Genomic DNA, 18,227 nt, shown 5'->3' with positions numbered 1-18,227 from the left:
CCAAATTTCTTGGCATAGACTAATGCACACTTCCAGCATTGCATCTGTTTATTGAAACATCTCAATTGGTATTCCATCAGTTCTTGGAGCCTTGTTCTTCGTAAATGCAGCTTGGACTTTTTCCTTCAGTATCATCAGTTCTTAACCATATGCTACCTCCTGAAGTGGTTGAATGTTGACCAATTCTTTTTGGCACAGTGACTCTGTGTATTCCTTCCATCTTCTTTTGATGCTTCCTGTGCCATTCAATATTTTGCCTGTAGGATCCCTCAATATTATAACTTGAGGCTTAAATTTTTTCTTCAGTTCTTTTGGCTTGAGAAACATCACATGAGTTCTTCACTTTTGGTTTTCTAACTCCAGGTGTTTTCATATTTCGTTATAATACTATACTTTGTCCTCTTGAACCGCCCTTTGAAATCTTCTGTTCAGCTCTTTTACTCCATCATTTCTTCTATTCACTTTAGCTACCCTACATTCAAGAACAAATTTCAGAGTCTCTTCTGATATCCGTTTCGATCTTTTCTTTCTTTCCTGTCTTTTTAATGACTTTTTGCTTTCTTCATGTACGATGTCAACCCACAACTCATCTGGTCTTCCGTCATTCATGTTCAATGTGTCAAATCTATTCTTGAAACGGTCTCCAAATTCAAGTGGGATATATTTAAGGTCATACATTGGCTCTCGTGGACTGATTTTAATTTTCATCAGCTTCAACTTGAACTTGCATAAGAGCAATTGATGGTCTGTTCTGCCGTTGACCCCTGGCCTTGTTCTGACTGATGATATTGAGCTTCTCCATTGTCTCTTTCCAGAGATGTAGTTGATTTGATTCCTGTGTATTCTATCTGGTGAGGTCCATGTGTATAGTCACCATTTGTATTTTCAATGAATAAATCATTGATCTTGCAAAATTCTATTATGCAATCCCTGGCATCATTTCTATTGCTAAGGTCATATTTTCTACCTACTGATCCTTCTTTGATTTCAACTTTCACATTCTAATCACCAGTTATTATCAATGTATCTGACTGCATGTTTGATCAATTTCAGAAATTGGTAAAAATCTTCCATTTCTTCATCTTTGGCATTAGTGTTTGGTGTGTACATATGAATGATATTAGTATTAACGGGTCTTCCTTGTAGGCATATAGATATTATTACTAACAGCACTGTACTTCATGATAGATCTTGAAATGTTCTTTTTGACAATGAATGTGAAGCTGTTCCTCTTTGTCACTCCTGGCATACCAGGAGTGATTCAAAATGACCAATACTAAACCTGCTTAGTATAATTTACAAGAGTCTTAAATGAATAGATTCTATGAGAGGCTGCAAATGGTGGGTTCTCTAAGTGTGCATAATTATAAAAATTCATGTTGGCTCCTACTTTCTTCATCTTATCTAAATAGAAATGTAGCCTAATGGTCTAGATTCCTTCTATTCATAAAAGTACATATTACTAATGAATGCTGGGATCAGTTGTAATATTTATTAGGTGTTGGGGGCAGCCAACCCATCTGAGATGTATACTTCACATAGAAGTCTGTATACTTCAGAGTTGTGACCAAAGCTTTGCCTCCCTTTTCCTGTATTCGCAATGTTATCCATTAGGATTTGGATAAGTTTGCCCTTATAAAGATTATTCACTTCATTTCAAAGTCTAAAATCAAATCTAAAAACAGGCATATTTTTCATCTTTTTTTTTTAATAGATGGTTAGAAGGGAATGAATTTTATGTCAATTCATAGCGTTTAAAAATTGTCTAATTTTTTTTTATTTCTTAACATCTGCTTGTAGGGTTGTTGGGAATATTTAAGATAAGTGAAGTCTAAATCGTACTTTTGTAGGTGAGAAAGATGGGAAATCAAGAGCTTAAGAGACACGTCTTGGGCCACACGGTCATATGGGCTTTAATAACAGAGTTAAGATGGAAAAATCCAAATCTCCTAAAAAAAAAAACTGCACAGCTTTTATTTATTTGCTCCATCTGTGACAAGTGTTAGAAGCCCATGGGAGAGTATTCAGAGACAGCAAAGTAGGCCTCAGACTGTAATGAAAGCTCTACTGAAAGAAGACTGGAAGAAATATAAAAGCTACAAATGTTTTCCTGGGTAATCATAGAAAGTGAATCTACAGGTACAGAAAGAAGGTCTTGTTTAGTAGAATTTTCAAAAAGGAAAAGCTATGTTTAGTAGAATTTTCAAAAAGGAAAAGCTATCTCACAGCAATATTTAATTATTAGTGTCAGATATAAAAATAGCAGCCAAAACCCGAGAACAAAATTGAGTGTCAGAGGCAGATTGATATGTACTTAAAGGAAGCCTGCTGAACATGGTATCTTTATTGTCCTCTCCTGTCAAGTGGCCACTGTGACAATGAGATCGTTTTCAATGACTGGCACAGAGTAGGCACTCAATAAATGTTTGCTGAATGAATGAAAGGCTTAATGCATTAATGATGAGGATCACGAAGAGAAAAGTTTGGTGCTGAAAACTCAGCATGACCAATGATTTTTTTAAAGCAGAGAAGTGCCCTTTTCCCTAGCCTATGTTGTCCAAAAGAACAAGGCTTAGTAGCCATGTATAGCTATTTAAATTTAAATTAATTAAATAAAATTTAAAAGTCAGTTCTTCAGTCGTATGAGCGAGTGGCTGTTGTATTGGATAGCACATATTATAGAACATTTCCATTGTAGCAGAACGTTCTGTTGACCAGTGATGAAAGAAGCAAAGGAGACTCAGAATCCTGACCTTTACCTGTCAGTAAGTTCCAAGGGTTCCGGGTGACTGGAGAGGGGAAGGAGACCAAATATATAAAAGAAAACCCACCAGAACCTCAACCAAAGGGCTTAGCCCAAAAAACAGTGGGAGGAAAACTTCCAGAAAGGGGCCTGGAAAAGAAAAGGTAACTGGTGACCAGTTACTCTTAGCTGACTGCTGTTGATCCAGTTTCATGTTCGTTTTCTGTAGCCTTAGCTACACAATGCACTGTCAGGGATATGCCAAGGTTTGGTTGATATTTGGGAACTACAAAGGTAGAATAATTCAGGGATGTCATTACCTGGCATAGATTCAAGTATAAAAGTTTACAAATTTAGAGATGCCTGCATTACAAGTTGATTGTAAGTCAATTGTCTCAGGAGTTTGGCAGCATTTGTAAAAGAACAGAACACTTTTTAAGTCACAGGAGAAGGCTTTCCTTCATTTGCAACCACCTGGCACAAATGCCTCTTTGCAAGACTTATATTGATTGCCCCTTGTCCTCGGCAGTTGCAGAGTTCCAGGAGCCAGATGGTGATAAATTCAGTTTAGTTGATCTTCAAGTCCAGCCACCACCAGGCTTCCCCGCAATCAAATTCTTAGATGAATGAAATTGATCGTTGCATGTAACTGAAGCACTTCCAGAAATGGGTGTTGCCTTAACCAGACTTTTCTATATTGAACCTCTTTCTCTAATTGTGATATAAAGGGTGTCTCCCCTATTCAACAGGAACAGGGGCAGGGAGGTTGACACATCTTGATCCAAGAGGCCATGAACTCACATAACCAGGCCAATCCTACTGCAGTTGAGTTGATTCTGACTCATAGCAGCCCTACAGAACAGAGTAGAACGGCCCCATAGGGTTTCCAAGACTGTACTCTCTATGGAAGCAGACTGCATTTTTTTTTTATGGTTTTTATTGTGCTTTAAGTGAAAGTTTACAAATCAAGTCAGTCTCTCACACAAAAACTTATATACACCTTGGTACATACTCCCAATTACTCTCCCCCTAATGAGATAGCCGACTCCCTTCCTCCACTCTCTCTTTTCGCGTCCATTTCGCCAGCTTCTAACCCCCTTTACCCTCTCATCTCCCCTCCAGGCAGGAGATGTCGACATAGCAGACCGCATTCTTCATAGAAGCAGACTGTCACACCTTTTTCCCGCAGAATGACTGGGTAGTTTTGAACCATCAGCCTTTCTGTTAGCAGTTGAATTCTTAACCACTGCACCACCAGGGCTCCTATGAACTCACATAATGGTCTATCAAGTTACTGGGAAGGTAAACCTCACTCTGTCTTTGGGTTGACATGGGAGAGCACTGAAAGCATTAACTGTTGTGAACGCTGAAACGTTCATTGGGTGAAGTTGGTATTTTTAAGCAAGGATATACTCACTAAAGGAGACCTAATGGGGCTGTGGGGAGGAAGGGGAAAGTAAAGCACTATTACCATGGATTTCTTCCAAAATCAAAGAGCATTACCTTCAGTGCCTAGAAAGACTCCCAGCAACAAGTATTGCTTCTGAAAATCATCTGACAATGGCTAGTGATATTTTTACTGTACCTGATGCCAGATGTCTTAAGAAGCACATCTTTATCCCACTGATATAATTTGTAGGAGCCTAGTATGTCCTGGGTTTTTGGTATGTCCCAGTTAGTGACACAGAGGCATCTTTGGAAGGCATTTTTTTTGTTGTCTATAATAAGCTTTGGTGTTTAGGTACAGGTAGAGAAAGGTTTAGGTGTTATTATACTTAAGTCATAGAGTACTCTACGAAGTGAGTATTACTATTTTTCCCAATTTATAGATGAAGAAACTAAGGCTTCTAGAAGCAAATTCAATTGCCCAAGGTTACAAATGCTACCAGTTAAAATCAGGTCTGTTTCATTTCAGAGTTCATGCTCTTAACCAGTACACCTTCTGGTAGATGTCTTATACTATTGGAGTAATGGTAAAAAGTTATTGAACTTAATTTAATGTCTTAAATAAGTATCCTGTCAGATTACCCCTCCTGTAGCCTTCAGAGGAGACCCTGGTTGGTACAATAGGTTAATGTGCTCGGCTCCTAACCAAAAGATTGGAGGTTGGAGCCCACCCAGAGGCACCTTGGAAGAAAGGCCTGGAAATCGACTTCTGAAAAATCTGCCACTGAAAACTTTATGGAGTGCAGTTCTACCCTGATACACATGGGGGTGCCATGCGTCAGAGTCAACTCCATGGCAACTGGTTTTTACTGGTGGTCTTCAGAAATAATTTCTGAATACATGGAGTTTGCTTTTCTGATCAATTTCTCTTTAGAAACAAAAAAGAGAGAGGGGGATGAAGGTTGAATATTTTAGCATGCAAATTTAAACAGAGATACAGGATAGCTGCAACACAAGATAAGAAAATGTGTGTGTTTCTGTACATGGGAATATCAGATTTCAGCCGTGTTTTCTCTAGTTAAGCACCCTGAATGGGTGCTGTGCTATAGAAAAGATCTTCTGAATATTGAGCCCTCACTTTAGAAATCCAGAAGTCTGAAAACCCCCTACACTTCTCTTGAAGGGAACAAATTGATGTCATAGGCTAGTTCTCATTTTCCTAGCTCAGTATACCTATAAGTTAGATAAGTTCAGATTCTTAAATCCATTTATTTCCTGATCCTCAATTTTCCCTGAATTTTCCCAATGTCAAACAGCTTCATGGAGAATTAAGGTCACATTCTTGAGATGAGTTTAGGGATGTTGGCTATGGGAAGAATCAGCTCCCATGAACCTAGCCCCCAGGTCAAAATTGAGTGATAATAGCACATACCTTTTAAACTTGTAAATCAAAAACACAGCCAGGCCAACAAACACCACCGACAAGAGCATAAGCATGGCCGAGCTGCTGTGCCCAGCGCTAGAGTCCACCAATGGAGCTAGGAGGAAAGAAGAGACATGTTTACTTGGAAGCTATTAGCTGGAGGGAGTACCCTTTGGAGAAGGAGGTCAGCTGGTCTCCTCCTCATTTCCAGTCTCCAGTTGCCCTGCATCCTCTCAGGGCCCAGGCAGCTTGGCCTCAATGATGAGAATGGTATCCCTGACCACAGCTTCTTAAGGAAAGGAAAATTCCTCCACTCTGCCTGGGAAATCATGCTGCTCTTGTTGTAAACTGGGCAATTTGTGTCCCACTGAGGGGAGCTGAATAAGGGCTTGAAAGCTCTTTCCCTTTGACAGCCAGAGTGCCTGTTGATGATGATTGTAGGTGGCTCCTTGGGAACTCTGGATTAAATACTAATGCAGTATTCCATTCTCTTCCTGTGCTCTGTTCTGGTAAGACACAGCTGGAGGGGTATATTTGGAGCCTCCACTTCTGAAGTCTTAGATCACTAAGGGCCATTTAACAAACAAAACAGACTTTCCTAGAGAGTCAGAAGTGGATGCCTAATGGGACATGCCTTTTGGATTCCTGTCACACATCAGCCAAGTAGAGCTGGTCCCTGTCACTGCTTCAACTCACACATTGTAAATTGGAAGGTTGTTTCAAGATTATCTAATCTGGCTTCCCAGACAATATTCATGGGATTGGAGAACTGTAGAGATTAAGAGCCTGGGACATGGGGTTGCCTTGGGTCAGAATTGACTCCATAGCAATTGCTGTGACTGGTGGGACTACCGGACACAATCCCAACTATTGCAGATGAAACAAAACACAAAACAAAACAAACAAAGAAAAAAACAAGCCAAAGACATTTTAGTTTTTGCCCCAGATCATCGAGGGTTTCAATAGGTCCTAAGGAAATCTTCCTGCCACCTCACCAGGATGCCTCCTAAAAGATGTGGTTAATCTTTCTGAACTATCACTACACAAAAGGGCCCTTCTACAAAGCCATTTCCAGGCATTTAGTGAGAAGCGTTCTGTGATTATCTCCTGCCTCTCCCTGCAGGATAACAGATGACCACTCTCATTTTCCAGTAGGCACTTACCTAACGTCAGCTGTGTGACATACACAACAACTTGAACTCCTGGCTTCAGCTCAAACTGAACCAAGTTCTGGTTTAGAGCATTAAACACTGTCTCTACAACCTGGAAAATAAAGAAGGAAGGGCTGTAGGTGATGACATGACATGGAGTGATGCTCTCTAACAGGGTGAGAAATCAAGGAGAAGGTCAATAGGAAAAAAAATGACCATGTTCATTCAGGGGACAAGCCCATAGGTCTGAATTCGGGGTTTGTATATGTAAGGACAAGGAGCCCTGGTGGCACAGTAGTTAAAGCACTCAGCTTCGAACCAAAATGTTGGCAGTTTGGAAACCACCAGCTGCTCTGTGGGAGAAAGACGTGGCTATCTGCTTCCGTAGAGATTTACAGCCTAGGAAACCCTCTGAGGCAGTTCTACTCTGTCCTGTAGGGTCGCTACGAGTTGGAATTGACTCGATGGCAATGGGTTTTTTTCTTCGGGTATATGAAAGGATGTTGAAACATCTTTCTCAATTTGGTTCCCACAGTCCTTGAGGTTTTGTGAGGCTAAGAAAGTAGTTGATATTGTTCCATGATACTGAAGAGGAGAGTGAGACAGAAAGAGATGTGTCCATAGTCAAGGAGTGAATTAGAGTTGATAACAGACATCAGTGTTTCATTCAGCTCCTGGTTCCGTGGTCTTTCATACATGCCTTTATAACTAGTTGTAGAAAAAGCCTGTTGTGGGTTCCAATGAAAGAAAGCCAACTCATCATCAGCTCTTTAATGTGATCAAGTAATGCACACCGGGTAGAAAGGCCCCTGCCAGGATTAAAGCAGGCACGTGTACCCTAGCCCATTCCTCCACGTTTTCTATCTTAGAGACAATGGGAGGTAACCATCAAAGCAAAAGCTTCCTCTTTTTTCTGGAATAATATTATCTCTTTACTCTCCCCCAGCAAGTCTCAGAACACAAAACATCGATTTAATCACTCTAATTCTCACATGAAAGCTGAGGCAGACTTAGGCCGTCGTCCCTAACTCTTATCTCGCCTTATGCACCTTAATATCACAGTTGCTATCCATCGCCATAATTACCTATTTATCTAAATAGATGGATATTGTAGCTTCCAAATATAGTTCACATATGCCACTTGCTATTTCAGTATAAAGAGGTCTTGTAAAAGTGAGGTACGCATTGAGAAGCCGTATTTATTTCTGGCCAACTTCAGTGTGCAATCCTGCAATGCAAGGAATCGTTCCACTTTTCAGAGAAACTGACTCAATGCACCTATGCTGTTTGAGGACTGTGGGTGCATGCTGGGATAGGTGACAGTCAGGTGGAGTACTACAGGGACACAGTAGATGTCTGTACAATGGTTACCTCATATAGGAGTCGATGTGTTTGCTTCATGCTGGTTTTCAGCAGCCTCATTCTCATTTATTTCTACTTCTAGTGACTAAGCATCATGGGAAGACAGGGCAGGGCAGAGCCAAGTGCAGCCAATCAGACCTCCATAAGAGCTGGGCTTGAGAGAGAGAGCTGCCCTGGAGCTGCCATCTTTACTTCAGTATCGTGTGCAGGTCACAGAAACTATATGCCCATTTGCTAAGGGCGGTAAATCATCCCTTTTGGAAATGCTATTTCCTTAGTCAAAGCAAGATGAGACGAGCCACTGCTCTCCAGATAGACATGTTTAAAAGTAATTTGTTTTCTCCCCAGAAGCATAACTTAAATTGACCAGGATATCTACAACCAATGCAGTTTAAAGACAAAGAGGAAATTCTCCCAGAATAGATAGGGAAACTCAAGTCAATCAACAACCAACCAGCCAATCAACTTCTCTTTCATTCTTTCCTCCTTCCCTCCACCTTCCCAGCGTAAGTCATTGAGAGGGAGATATGCATAAGGGACAAGGATGCCCATGGTTGGAATGAATGACACCAGGGTTGTGTTTTCTTCCTTTGTGGCTCAACGCTCCAGTCTATTTGCATTTGTCTTTATTCTGGGTAAAGCTAAGTGTTCTTCAAAGCCCTGGGCTCTGGTCAAAGGAAGGACAGAATAATGCATCAATGGGAGACAGCTAGTCTCCTTTTCTGGCTGGGAATAACTCTGCGTCCCCTTGAAGTATAGGGTGGAGGCAAGGGTCCCAGTCAAGTTTCCTTTTACTTACTTGTTCCAGGTCCTCTTCATTGCCTTTCCTCCTCTCTGTCAAGTTTTTGGGGGGAAGGATAAAGAGCTCTGCTGATGTGGGAAGGCCAGGGAACACAGCCACAAGGATCTGGTCTTCTGGGACACTGGTTACCTGCAGAGATGTTGAGACCAAAGAGTGAGATCCCAGACGAGGCAGCCTTCCCCAAATCAATGACAAGGAGCAGGGTACACACAGTTCTAAGGCTCCAGTTGATTTTTAATATGCAGCATTTAAGTACAAAGTCCAAATTGCATGCAAGCTTTCTTTCTGTTTTCCCCAAGAACTTCTGAATTAAAGGGGTATGAGTTTCACTACCTCTTCTGCTCTTACACATTTTTACAGAAACTAGTAAGAGTTTTTTTTTTTTAGTAAGAGTACTGCAGATGATTTTCAAAGCATTGTTTGCTGGGAACATCTGCACAAGTCCTCCCATGTTTTCCATTTTCCTGCACTAACTCGGAATCGACTCGATGGCACTGGGACTGGGTTAAGTGAACTGGAGCTTCTGGTTAAAACAGACTGGCTGGAAATGAGGAAATGGAAGTTATAAACAAACACAAAAAAAATGCAAAGTAAAAAAGAAAAAAAGCAGAGCAGCACTTGTTTTTACTTACAAAAGCAGATTTTTTAAAGTTAAAGTAGCTAATATTGGTGAGTTTGCGGTGAAAGAGGTTCCTTCATTTGTGCTGGCAGCACTAAAAATTGATACATATTGCCAAACTTTTTCAAAAGACTTACTTTTAGGCCATAAAAATATGCATGCCCTTTCTTCAGTATTTGTAAGTTGGAGTATAATTCTTAAAAATATGATCCAAAGTATAGGAAAAGCTATTAGCAGGGAAGAAATACTCATCACATGATTTATAATTGTGAATACATGAGGAAAACTCAAATATTCAAAAGAAAAATTAAGTAAGTAATGGTATACATACATATGTTGTTATTAGCAGTTGTTAGGTGCCATTGAGTCGGTTCTGACTCATAGCGACCCTATATACAACAAAACAAAACACTGCCCATTCCTGCACCATCCTCATAATCATTGCTATAGTTGAGTCCATGGTTATAGCCATTGTGTCCGTCCATCTCCTTGAGGGTCTTCCTCTTTTTTGCTGACCCTCTACTTTACCAACATATGATGTCCTTCTCCAAGGACTGGTCCCTCTTGATAACATGTCCAAAGCACATGAGATGAAGTTTTGCCATCGTCATTCCTAAGGAGCATTCTGGCTGTACTTCTTCCAAGGTGTGTTTGTTCTTCTGACAGTTCATGGTATATTCAATATTCTTCACCAACACCATAATTCAAAGGCCTCAATTCTTCTTCTGTCTTCCTTATTCATTGTCCCACTTTCACATGCATTATGAGGCAACTGAAAAGACCATGCTTGGGTCAGAGGCACCTTAGTCCTCAAAGTGAGATTTCTGCTTTTTAACACATTAAAGAGGCCTTTTGTAAAAGATTTGTTTGATTTCTTGACTGCTGTCTCTGTGGATCCAAGTAAAATGAACTCTGTGACAATATCAATCTTTTCACCACTTATCATGATGTTGTTTATTGGTCAAATTGTGAAGGTTTTTGTTTTAATTTTTTTATATTTTATGTTGAGGCATAATCCATACTGAAGGGTGAGGTCTTTGATCTTCATTAGTGCTTCATGAAGTGTTTCAACTCCTCTTCGCTTTCAGCAAGAAAGGCTGTGTCATCTGCCTAGCACAGGCTGTTAATGAGTCTTCCTGATGCTGAGTTCTTCTCCACATTATTTGCTCAGCATATAGACTGAATAAGTATGGTGAAAGGATAAGATCCTGATGTGTACCCTTCCTGATTTTAAACCATGTAGTATACCCTTGGTCTGTTTGAATGACTGTCTCTTGTTCTATACACAGGTTCCGCATGAGCACAATTAAGTCTTCTGGAATTTCCATTCTTTGCAATGTTATCCATAATTCATTATGATCCGCACAGGTCAATGCCTTTGTATAGTCAATAAAACACAGGTAAACATCCAAAAAAAAAAGTTTTTTTTTTTTTTAAACATCCTTCTGGTATTTGCTGCTTTCAGCCAAGATCCACTTCACATCAGCTATGATTTCCCTTGTTCCACAGCCTCTTCTGAATCCAGCTTGAATTTCTGGCAGTTCGCTGTCAGTGTACTTCTGCAACCATTTTTGAGTTATCTTCAGCAAAATTTAATTTGCCTGTGACTTGTGTGATATTAATGATATTGTTGGATAATTTCTGCCTTCTGTTGGATCACCTTTCTTTGAAATGGGTATAAATGTGGATCATCTTCAGTTAGGTTTACCTACTTTGTCTTCCAAATTTCTTGGCATAGACAAGAGAGCATTTCCAGTGTTGCATCCATTTACTGAACCATCTCAATTGGTATTCCTTCAATTCCTGGAGCCTTGTTTTTCACCGTTGCAACTTGGACTTCTTCCTTCACTACCATCAGTTCTTGATCATATGCTACCTCCTGAAATGGCTGAACGTCAACTAATTCTTTATGGTACAGTGACTTTTTGCATTCTTTACATTTTCTTTTGACGCTTCCTGTGTCAGTATTTTGTCCAGAGAATCCTCCAATATTGCACCTCAAATCTTGAATTTTTTCTTCAGTTCTTTCAGCTTGAGAAATGCCAAGCATGTTTTCCCTTTTGCAATTCTAACTCCAGGTCTTTGCACATGTCATACTACTTTGTCTTCCCGAGCTGCCCTTTGAAATCTTCTGGTCAGCTCTTTCCCTTCATCATTTCTGCCATTTGCTTTAACACTCTGTGTTGATGAGCAAGTTCCAGAATGTCTTCTGACATCCATTTTGGTCTTCTCTTTCTTTCCTGTCTTTTTAATGACCCTTTGCTTTCTTCATGTCTGATATCCTTGATATCATCCCACAACTTGTCTGTTTTTTGGTCATTCATGTTCAATGCATCAAATCTATTCTTGAGATGGACTCTAAATTCAGGCAGCATATGCTTAAGGTCATACTTTGGCTCTCATGAACTTGTTTTAATTTTCTTTAGCTTCGACTTGAACTTGCATATGAGCAATCGACGGTGTGTTCTGCAGCTGACCCCTGGCCTTGTTCTGACTGATGATATCGAGCTTCTCCATCGTCTCTTTCCACAGATGTAGTTGATTTGATTCCTCTATATTTCATGTGGCAAGGTCCATACATACAAAAAAAATAAAAATAAAAAAAAAACCCAAACCTGTTGTCTTCAAGTCAATTCCGACTCATAGCAAACCTATAGGACATAGTAGAACTGCCCCACAGGTTTTCCAAGGAGCAGCTGGTGGATTTGAACTACCGACCTTCGGTTAGCAGCCAAGCTTTTAACCACTGCGCCACCAGGAATCTTCCATGTGTATAGTTGCCGTTTATGTTGCTGAAAAAGGTATTTGCAATGAATAAGTCGTTGGTCTTGCAAAATTCTATCACGCGATCTCTGGAGTCATTTCTATCACCAAGGCAATATTTCCCAACTACCGGTCTTTCTTCTTTGTTTCTAATTTTCACATTTCAATCAACAATAATTATCAATACATCTTAATTGAATGTTTGATTAATTTCAGATTGCATAAATTGGCAAAAATCTTCAGTTTATTCATCTTGGGCATTAGTGGCTGGTAAGTAAATTTAAGCAACAGTCATATTAACTGGTCTTCCAGTGTATGGATATTGTTCTATCACTAACAGCACTGTACTTTAGATCATTAATTTTTTTTTGACAATGAATGCAGAGTCATTCCTCTTCAATTCGTAATTCCCAGCATTGTAGACAATATAATTTTCCAATCCAAAATGGCTAGTACCAGTCCATTTCACCTCAGTAATGCCTAGGATATTGACCTTTGTGCCTTCCATTTCACTTTTTGACAACTTCCAATTTTCCTACATTCATACTTTGTGCATTCCACTTTCTGATTATTAATGGATATTTGTAGCTGTTTCTTCTCATTTTGAGTTGAGTGGTGGATACACATATGAAATATTATTCTACCATTAAGTTGATTAAGTCTCTAAGACAACATGTAAAACACTTATAGCTGCATTCAGATCTACTTCTTTATATTTTATATTTCTTTCATTTTACCTCTATAAAAATACAAATGTATAGAAGCTAAAACACAAACCAGTAAAAGTTGTGTTAAGATGCTGAGATTACGAGTGAATTTTTCTGTTCCTGAATGTTTAGCAAAAGGAGTATATAACTTTTATGTTAAAAACTTAGAAGTTAGCTTCTGCCTAAAGGCAAATTCCTGAAGAAAACAAAACTCTGGGTTCTCCGTCTATAATGAGGATACTTATTCCTTCTTCTGTGTCTCTTGAATAACACTCTTCATTCTGCCACTCCAAATATGATATAAAATTTTTGATTCAGCAGGAATACTCACCTCCTCCAAAATGTCTCCTTTGACAAACCTGCATGCAGTGATGTCCTCCACTCCAACCTTCTACCCCAAACACTTCCAGATTACCGTGTTTCAAGGGCATAGACCATACCCATGGTGACTTAACGATTACCTCTGTCTGGTACAGGCTTCTCTCTGATAGGTTCAGGCTTCTCTCTGATGGGTTCTTCAAGTATATTTGCCTTTCTTAGAAACCCACACATTCCCGGGGGTCTTTTTGGCTGCCCCATTGCTCCAAAAGATGCTAGACATGGAGCAGAGACTCAATAAATACTTGCTGAAGAAAACAGAGGCTGGGGTTGGGATGGGGGGCGGTTAGTTGTTTCCCATTTGCTCAGCTCTGATTCCTATTTGGAACTAGGGTTACAGATTGGAGCTCTCAGAGAGGCGATAAAGAACAATGATAGTGCCAGTCTGCAGAGAAGTAAGAAACAGCATCACGAGCCTAAAAAGTCCACAAACCAGGGAGCCATCATCTGGGAACACCAAGGCAGCTTTGCTAGAAGACCTCAGTAACCTGTTGGGAGGCACGACCCTTGAATTGGTGGAAATTTCAGTGCCCAAGTCCATGAGGCAAGAAGGCCTTATCCTACCTATTCACGGAAAATGGTCTCATGAAACCAGACTAAGGGACCCCGCTGAGATGAAGGGGGCAACCTCATTAGCACGCTGGCTGGTGTGACTTTTTGTTGTAGGGAATAGTGTTCTCAGGGAGCACCTGTCAGTTACAGGCCTTGGAGGGTCTTCTGAACTGTGTGTCTAGATACAGTTACCCCTGCTCAAAGGGGCATGTGAATAGCCAGTCCTCATGAGAGTTAAGGCTGAAGCATCAATCGACATGGCTGATTATTATTTTTGCTGTTACATGAGTGGCACAAATGGTTAAGCACTCAGATACTAACCAAAAGGTTGGAGGTTCAAACCCACCCAGAGGCACCTCAAAAGAAAGGCCTGGCAATCTACTTCTGAAAGGTCACAGCCTTGAAAACCCTATGGAGCAGTTCTACTCTGCACACATGCGGTCACCATGAGTAGGAACTGACTCGACAGCAACTAACAACAACAATGATTACAATTACCATGTTATTTATTAAAAAGCTAGGATGTTTTTAATAAATGCAACAAAATTCTGGATGTGTCACATTCAAAGACATACAAGGAAAGTCGCATTTTTATCTCCTTCTATGAATGATCTCATGGTTAAAAAGATTTGAGGAGAAGTTCATCTCATAGACAAATGCCAACAGGAAATCTCTTATATAATTCCCTTTTATTTATTCTGCTTTCTTTCTGGCAGCTCCTTCTGCCTCTCTTACTCTGGGTCTTTCTCCATTGCCTCGGGGACAAAGTCCACTCATGTCCTCCCTGCCCCTCTTCTTCCTGGGGGATCCTAGCGACCTTCACAGCCTCGGCTCTCAAATCTCTACCTCCAGCATGAACCTCTGCTCGAGCTTCAGGCCTCTAGTTTCAACCTTCCTGTTTATCCTCACCCAAGTGTTCCTCATGTGCTCCAAACTCATTACATTAAGGTCAAAGCATTATCTTTCCTCAAACCTATTTCTTCTACAAAGTCAACATCTTGACCAATGGCATAGCCATCTCCCACCTATTCTTCTAATCAGAAAGCACCTCCCTCCCTCCCATTCACACTGTTTCATTTGTCATCAGTTATATTATTTAAAGTCCTAAGAAGCCTCTGAATTTCTCTTCAGGATCTTATTATCTCCAGCCTAGATAACTGCAGTGGTCTTTTAACTGGCTGTCTTTTGTGAAGTCTCACCCTTACCCCATACTGTTCCCACCCCAGCAGTCCATTGTATGCATTGCCAGCAGACTGAATGACTGAACTATAAATCTATTGGCAGCATTTTCTCACTTAAAAGAAAAACCAAAACACTTTCATACTTCCTAGCACCTACAGGCAATACGCCAGACACTTTTAGCTTTTCAGGTCCTTCAAAATCTAAACTATTTCTCTTAGCTCAACTTTAGCTACATCTTGTACTGACCCCAAACTCATTGCCATTTTCCAAATATGCCACTGTTTCAAAAGTCCACAACTTTGTACATGCTGTTCATTTTACCTGAAAGACACTACCCTGTCCCTGTGAACTACCATTGATTCTTTAAAAGCCAGTTCAAATATCCCTTTGGAAAGCCTTCTCAACAGCTCAATAAGTATTTGTTGAATGGAAACTCTGTGCCACACCTGCACTTCCCTGTATAGTGTGAATCATACCTTTCTACATGCTCCCTTGTGGCACTGGCCATGCCTCCACCATAGAACTAGTTGCATATTGGACCATACTTTATTCATCATATATTCTAGTACCTAAGTCTGAACAAATAGTTAACAAAACTCTTTCACATTCTCTAAAGGAAATCTGACTGGGTTGACTCTGTAACTCTTCTACTCTGATGGACCGTTTCCTGGTTGGTAGCCTGCTCAGTGTCACGTATGGCCAGTGGTAGTCTTCTGAGTCCAGATGTCTCATGAAGAAGACCTCCTTGGTGGGCACTGTGCCATCCAAGTGTAGATATTGTTACACATTCAGTGAGTGGTCTAGTCATTGTTTTATTGGAGGTCCAAACTCCTGTCTTAGAACAATTCAGAATAATACAGGGCCAATTTCCATCTTTCAAACATTGGACTGTTAGTTTATTTCACTCTCTCTTTCTTTCTCTCTCCTTCCTTTGCTCCCTCTCTTTCTTCTTTTTCTCTTTCTACAGAGATACAATCTCTAATTGCAAAACACTGTTTTTAATACACACAAATGTTTGGGACCACACCATATAGTTCTTTTCTTTATTCACAGGGACAAAGATAAGCAAAGTGAAAGCCAACTTACTTTAACTAGCGCTTTCTTGATGACATTGCCAATGTCTTGCCTCCACTCAGGAATGTCAGGATTGTGGTAATCCAGATTAGGAGAAAAGGATAACAGCTGGGACTGGAAATATTCTATAAGAAAAGAGAATGTGCAAATGAGGCCGGGAGGGGGAGATGAGTGAGAAGATGACAGGCTAGGGGATCCCATAATCCCTGTGCAGTAGAGGAACGGTCTACCCTTCCATGAGTTCTCAGCTATAATTCCTTATTTTAAGTCTGTTTCTTAGCTTCTAAAAGACAATGGGATTTGGTGATTGGAAATAGATTTGTTCTTCTACTGGTCTTGCTAGTTCCTAAGATTTTAAGCCCTTCTTCTCTATAAACAGTATTATCTGAAATAAAAAATAACTATGAAGCCCCCAAAGAAGGAAGCTTTTGCTACTGTAGGTGGTATGTTGCAGAGAAGACAAAATCTTTACAAGTTGGTTTTGGTTGAAAGGGAGCCTTTTTTCTTCTTTCCTCAGTTCATTTGTCCATCCTACTAGGAGCCGCCTGAGAGGATTACAAAGTAAGATGGAATAACCCCTGGGTCCAGGGTGTGAGTAATGTTCTATTTCTTGACCATGTGATGGGTACACACAGGTGTGTTCACTTTGGGATGATTTATCAAGCTAAACACTTATGATCTGTGCACTTTTCTGTATAAATGATACACTTCAAAAAAAGTTTACTTAAAAATTTTTTCCCAGGCGCCTGATAAGAAAGCCTGAGCAGCAAGTTTGCAGAGATGTAGGAAAAAGCCCTCACCTGGGGTGAGGCTAAAGAAATGTGATCTGAATCCAAGGCTTATACACCTTAGTATACAACCTTCTAGAAAACCCAGCTATAGTGTCTGTTCCTAGGAGCCAGGGGGAGTTTTTGTGGGATGAAGCAGAAGCACAATCAATTTCACTTAAAATAATTTTAATAATTAAGAATGGTTGTCCACAATTGAGAACAGGATGGTGACCTTATTTACTGCTCTTCCGACTTGCTACATCCACTGTTATGTTCTTGGCCTTATTCCCAACCCTTTGCAGCCAGTGGTGTTGGAATGTCCAACAATTAAGAAAACACATCAGTTATGTGTAATGCACCTCATTACCTAGGCTATGGTTCTGCAAGGTCAGGGTCCATGCCTCCTCAAGATTTTGGAATGACTGGCCCCCATCCTCACCAAAAGTCGGTGCTGCACATGTGTTGCTGATACTTCCACAGGACATAAGATCTAGGTCCTTCTACAACAGTCTTTCCAGCTTAGCATTCCTTAAACCTATGATACACGTCTCTGGCTAATGAGAACCCCAAACAGGCTGTGGTGCAGGCACACCAAAAGAGATAAAAAAATTCCTGTTTGTAATCTGCTTCTCTTAGAACCTCAGTTTCTCCCCAAGAGCAGGGTATGGCTCCCCAGGAGGCAGCCCTGGTGGCCGCCTGTGGCTTACATGATTTCCCCCACGGCCTGTGGAATTTTCGAAGCAGTCAGTGATGGAGGCTAGGGATGGGGAAGGGATTGGCCAGGCAGGCAGGGGCATCTCAGGACAATTTTCAGGGCTTACCATGAACCGCGATATCTTTTGTATCCTGGATAAGGGCATTCCCAGCAGCCACCTGGACGGTGATAGTGTTGGAGCCCTCTGCAGGGAATGTGAAGGAAATGCTGCTCTCCAAGGTAATGAGGGGCTACGAATAAGAGAAGTAAAAACATCCATTTAGTCCTCTGTGTGGCCACCTGTCTGTCAGTTGGTCATACTGTGGTAGCTTTCATGTTGCTATGATACTGGAAGCTATGCCACTGGTATTTCAAATACCAGCAGGGTCATCCATGGTGGACAGGTTTCAGTAGAGCTTCTAGACTGAGACAGACTATGAAGAAAGGCCTGGAGATCTACTTCCAAAAATTAGTCATTGGAAACCCTATTCATCATAATAGAACATTGTCCAATATAACGCTGGAAGATGAATCCCCTAGGATAGAAGGCACTCAAAATACACAGTGGCTGCAACAATGGACTCAAGCATACCAATGATCGGGAAGATGGCCCAGGACTGA

At 40.6% G+C, this 18,227-nt stretch overlaps 1 protein-coding gene across 1 annotated transcript in view; it reads right to left on the bottom strand.

The window, feature by feature from the left end:
• The window catches only part of SORCS3 (sortilin related VPS10 domain containing receptor 3), a 673,703-nt gene that overhangs the window by 6,073 nt on the left and 649,403 nt on the right, over positions 1 to 18,227 (bottom strand). Inside the window, exons 21-25 of the mRNA XM_049856137.1 lie at positions 17,734 to 17,857; positions 16,155 to 16,267; positions 8,865 to 8,996; positions 6,716 to 6,815; positions 5,562 to 5,667 (exon numbers count right to left, since the gene is read on the bottom strand). Coding sequence (XP_049712094.1) covers positions 5,562 to 5,667; positions 6,716 to 6,815; positions 8,865 to 8,996; positions 16,155 to 16,267; positions 17,734 to 17,857 — 575 coding nt within the window. The remainder of the gene's footprint in view (positions 1 to 5,561; positions 5,668 to 6,715; positions 6,816 to 8,864; positions 8,997 to 16,154; positions 16,268 to 17,733; positions 17,858 to 18,227) is intronic.

This window comes from Elephas maximus, chromosome 16 (genome assembly GCF_024166365.1).
Source record: "Elephas maximus indicus isolate mEleMax1 chromosome 16, mEleMax1 primary haplotype, whole genome shotgun sequence".
In the NCBI taxonomy this organism is placed as follows: Eukaryota; Metazoa; Chordata; class Mammalia; order Proboscidea; family Elephantidae; genus Elephas; species Elephas maximus.
The sequence above is the reverse complement of the archived record's forward strand: the minus strand, read 5'-3'. Positions and strand labels throughout refer to the sequence as shown.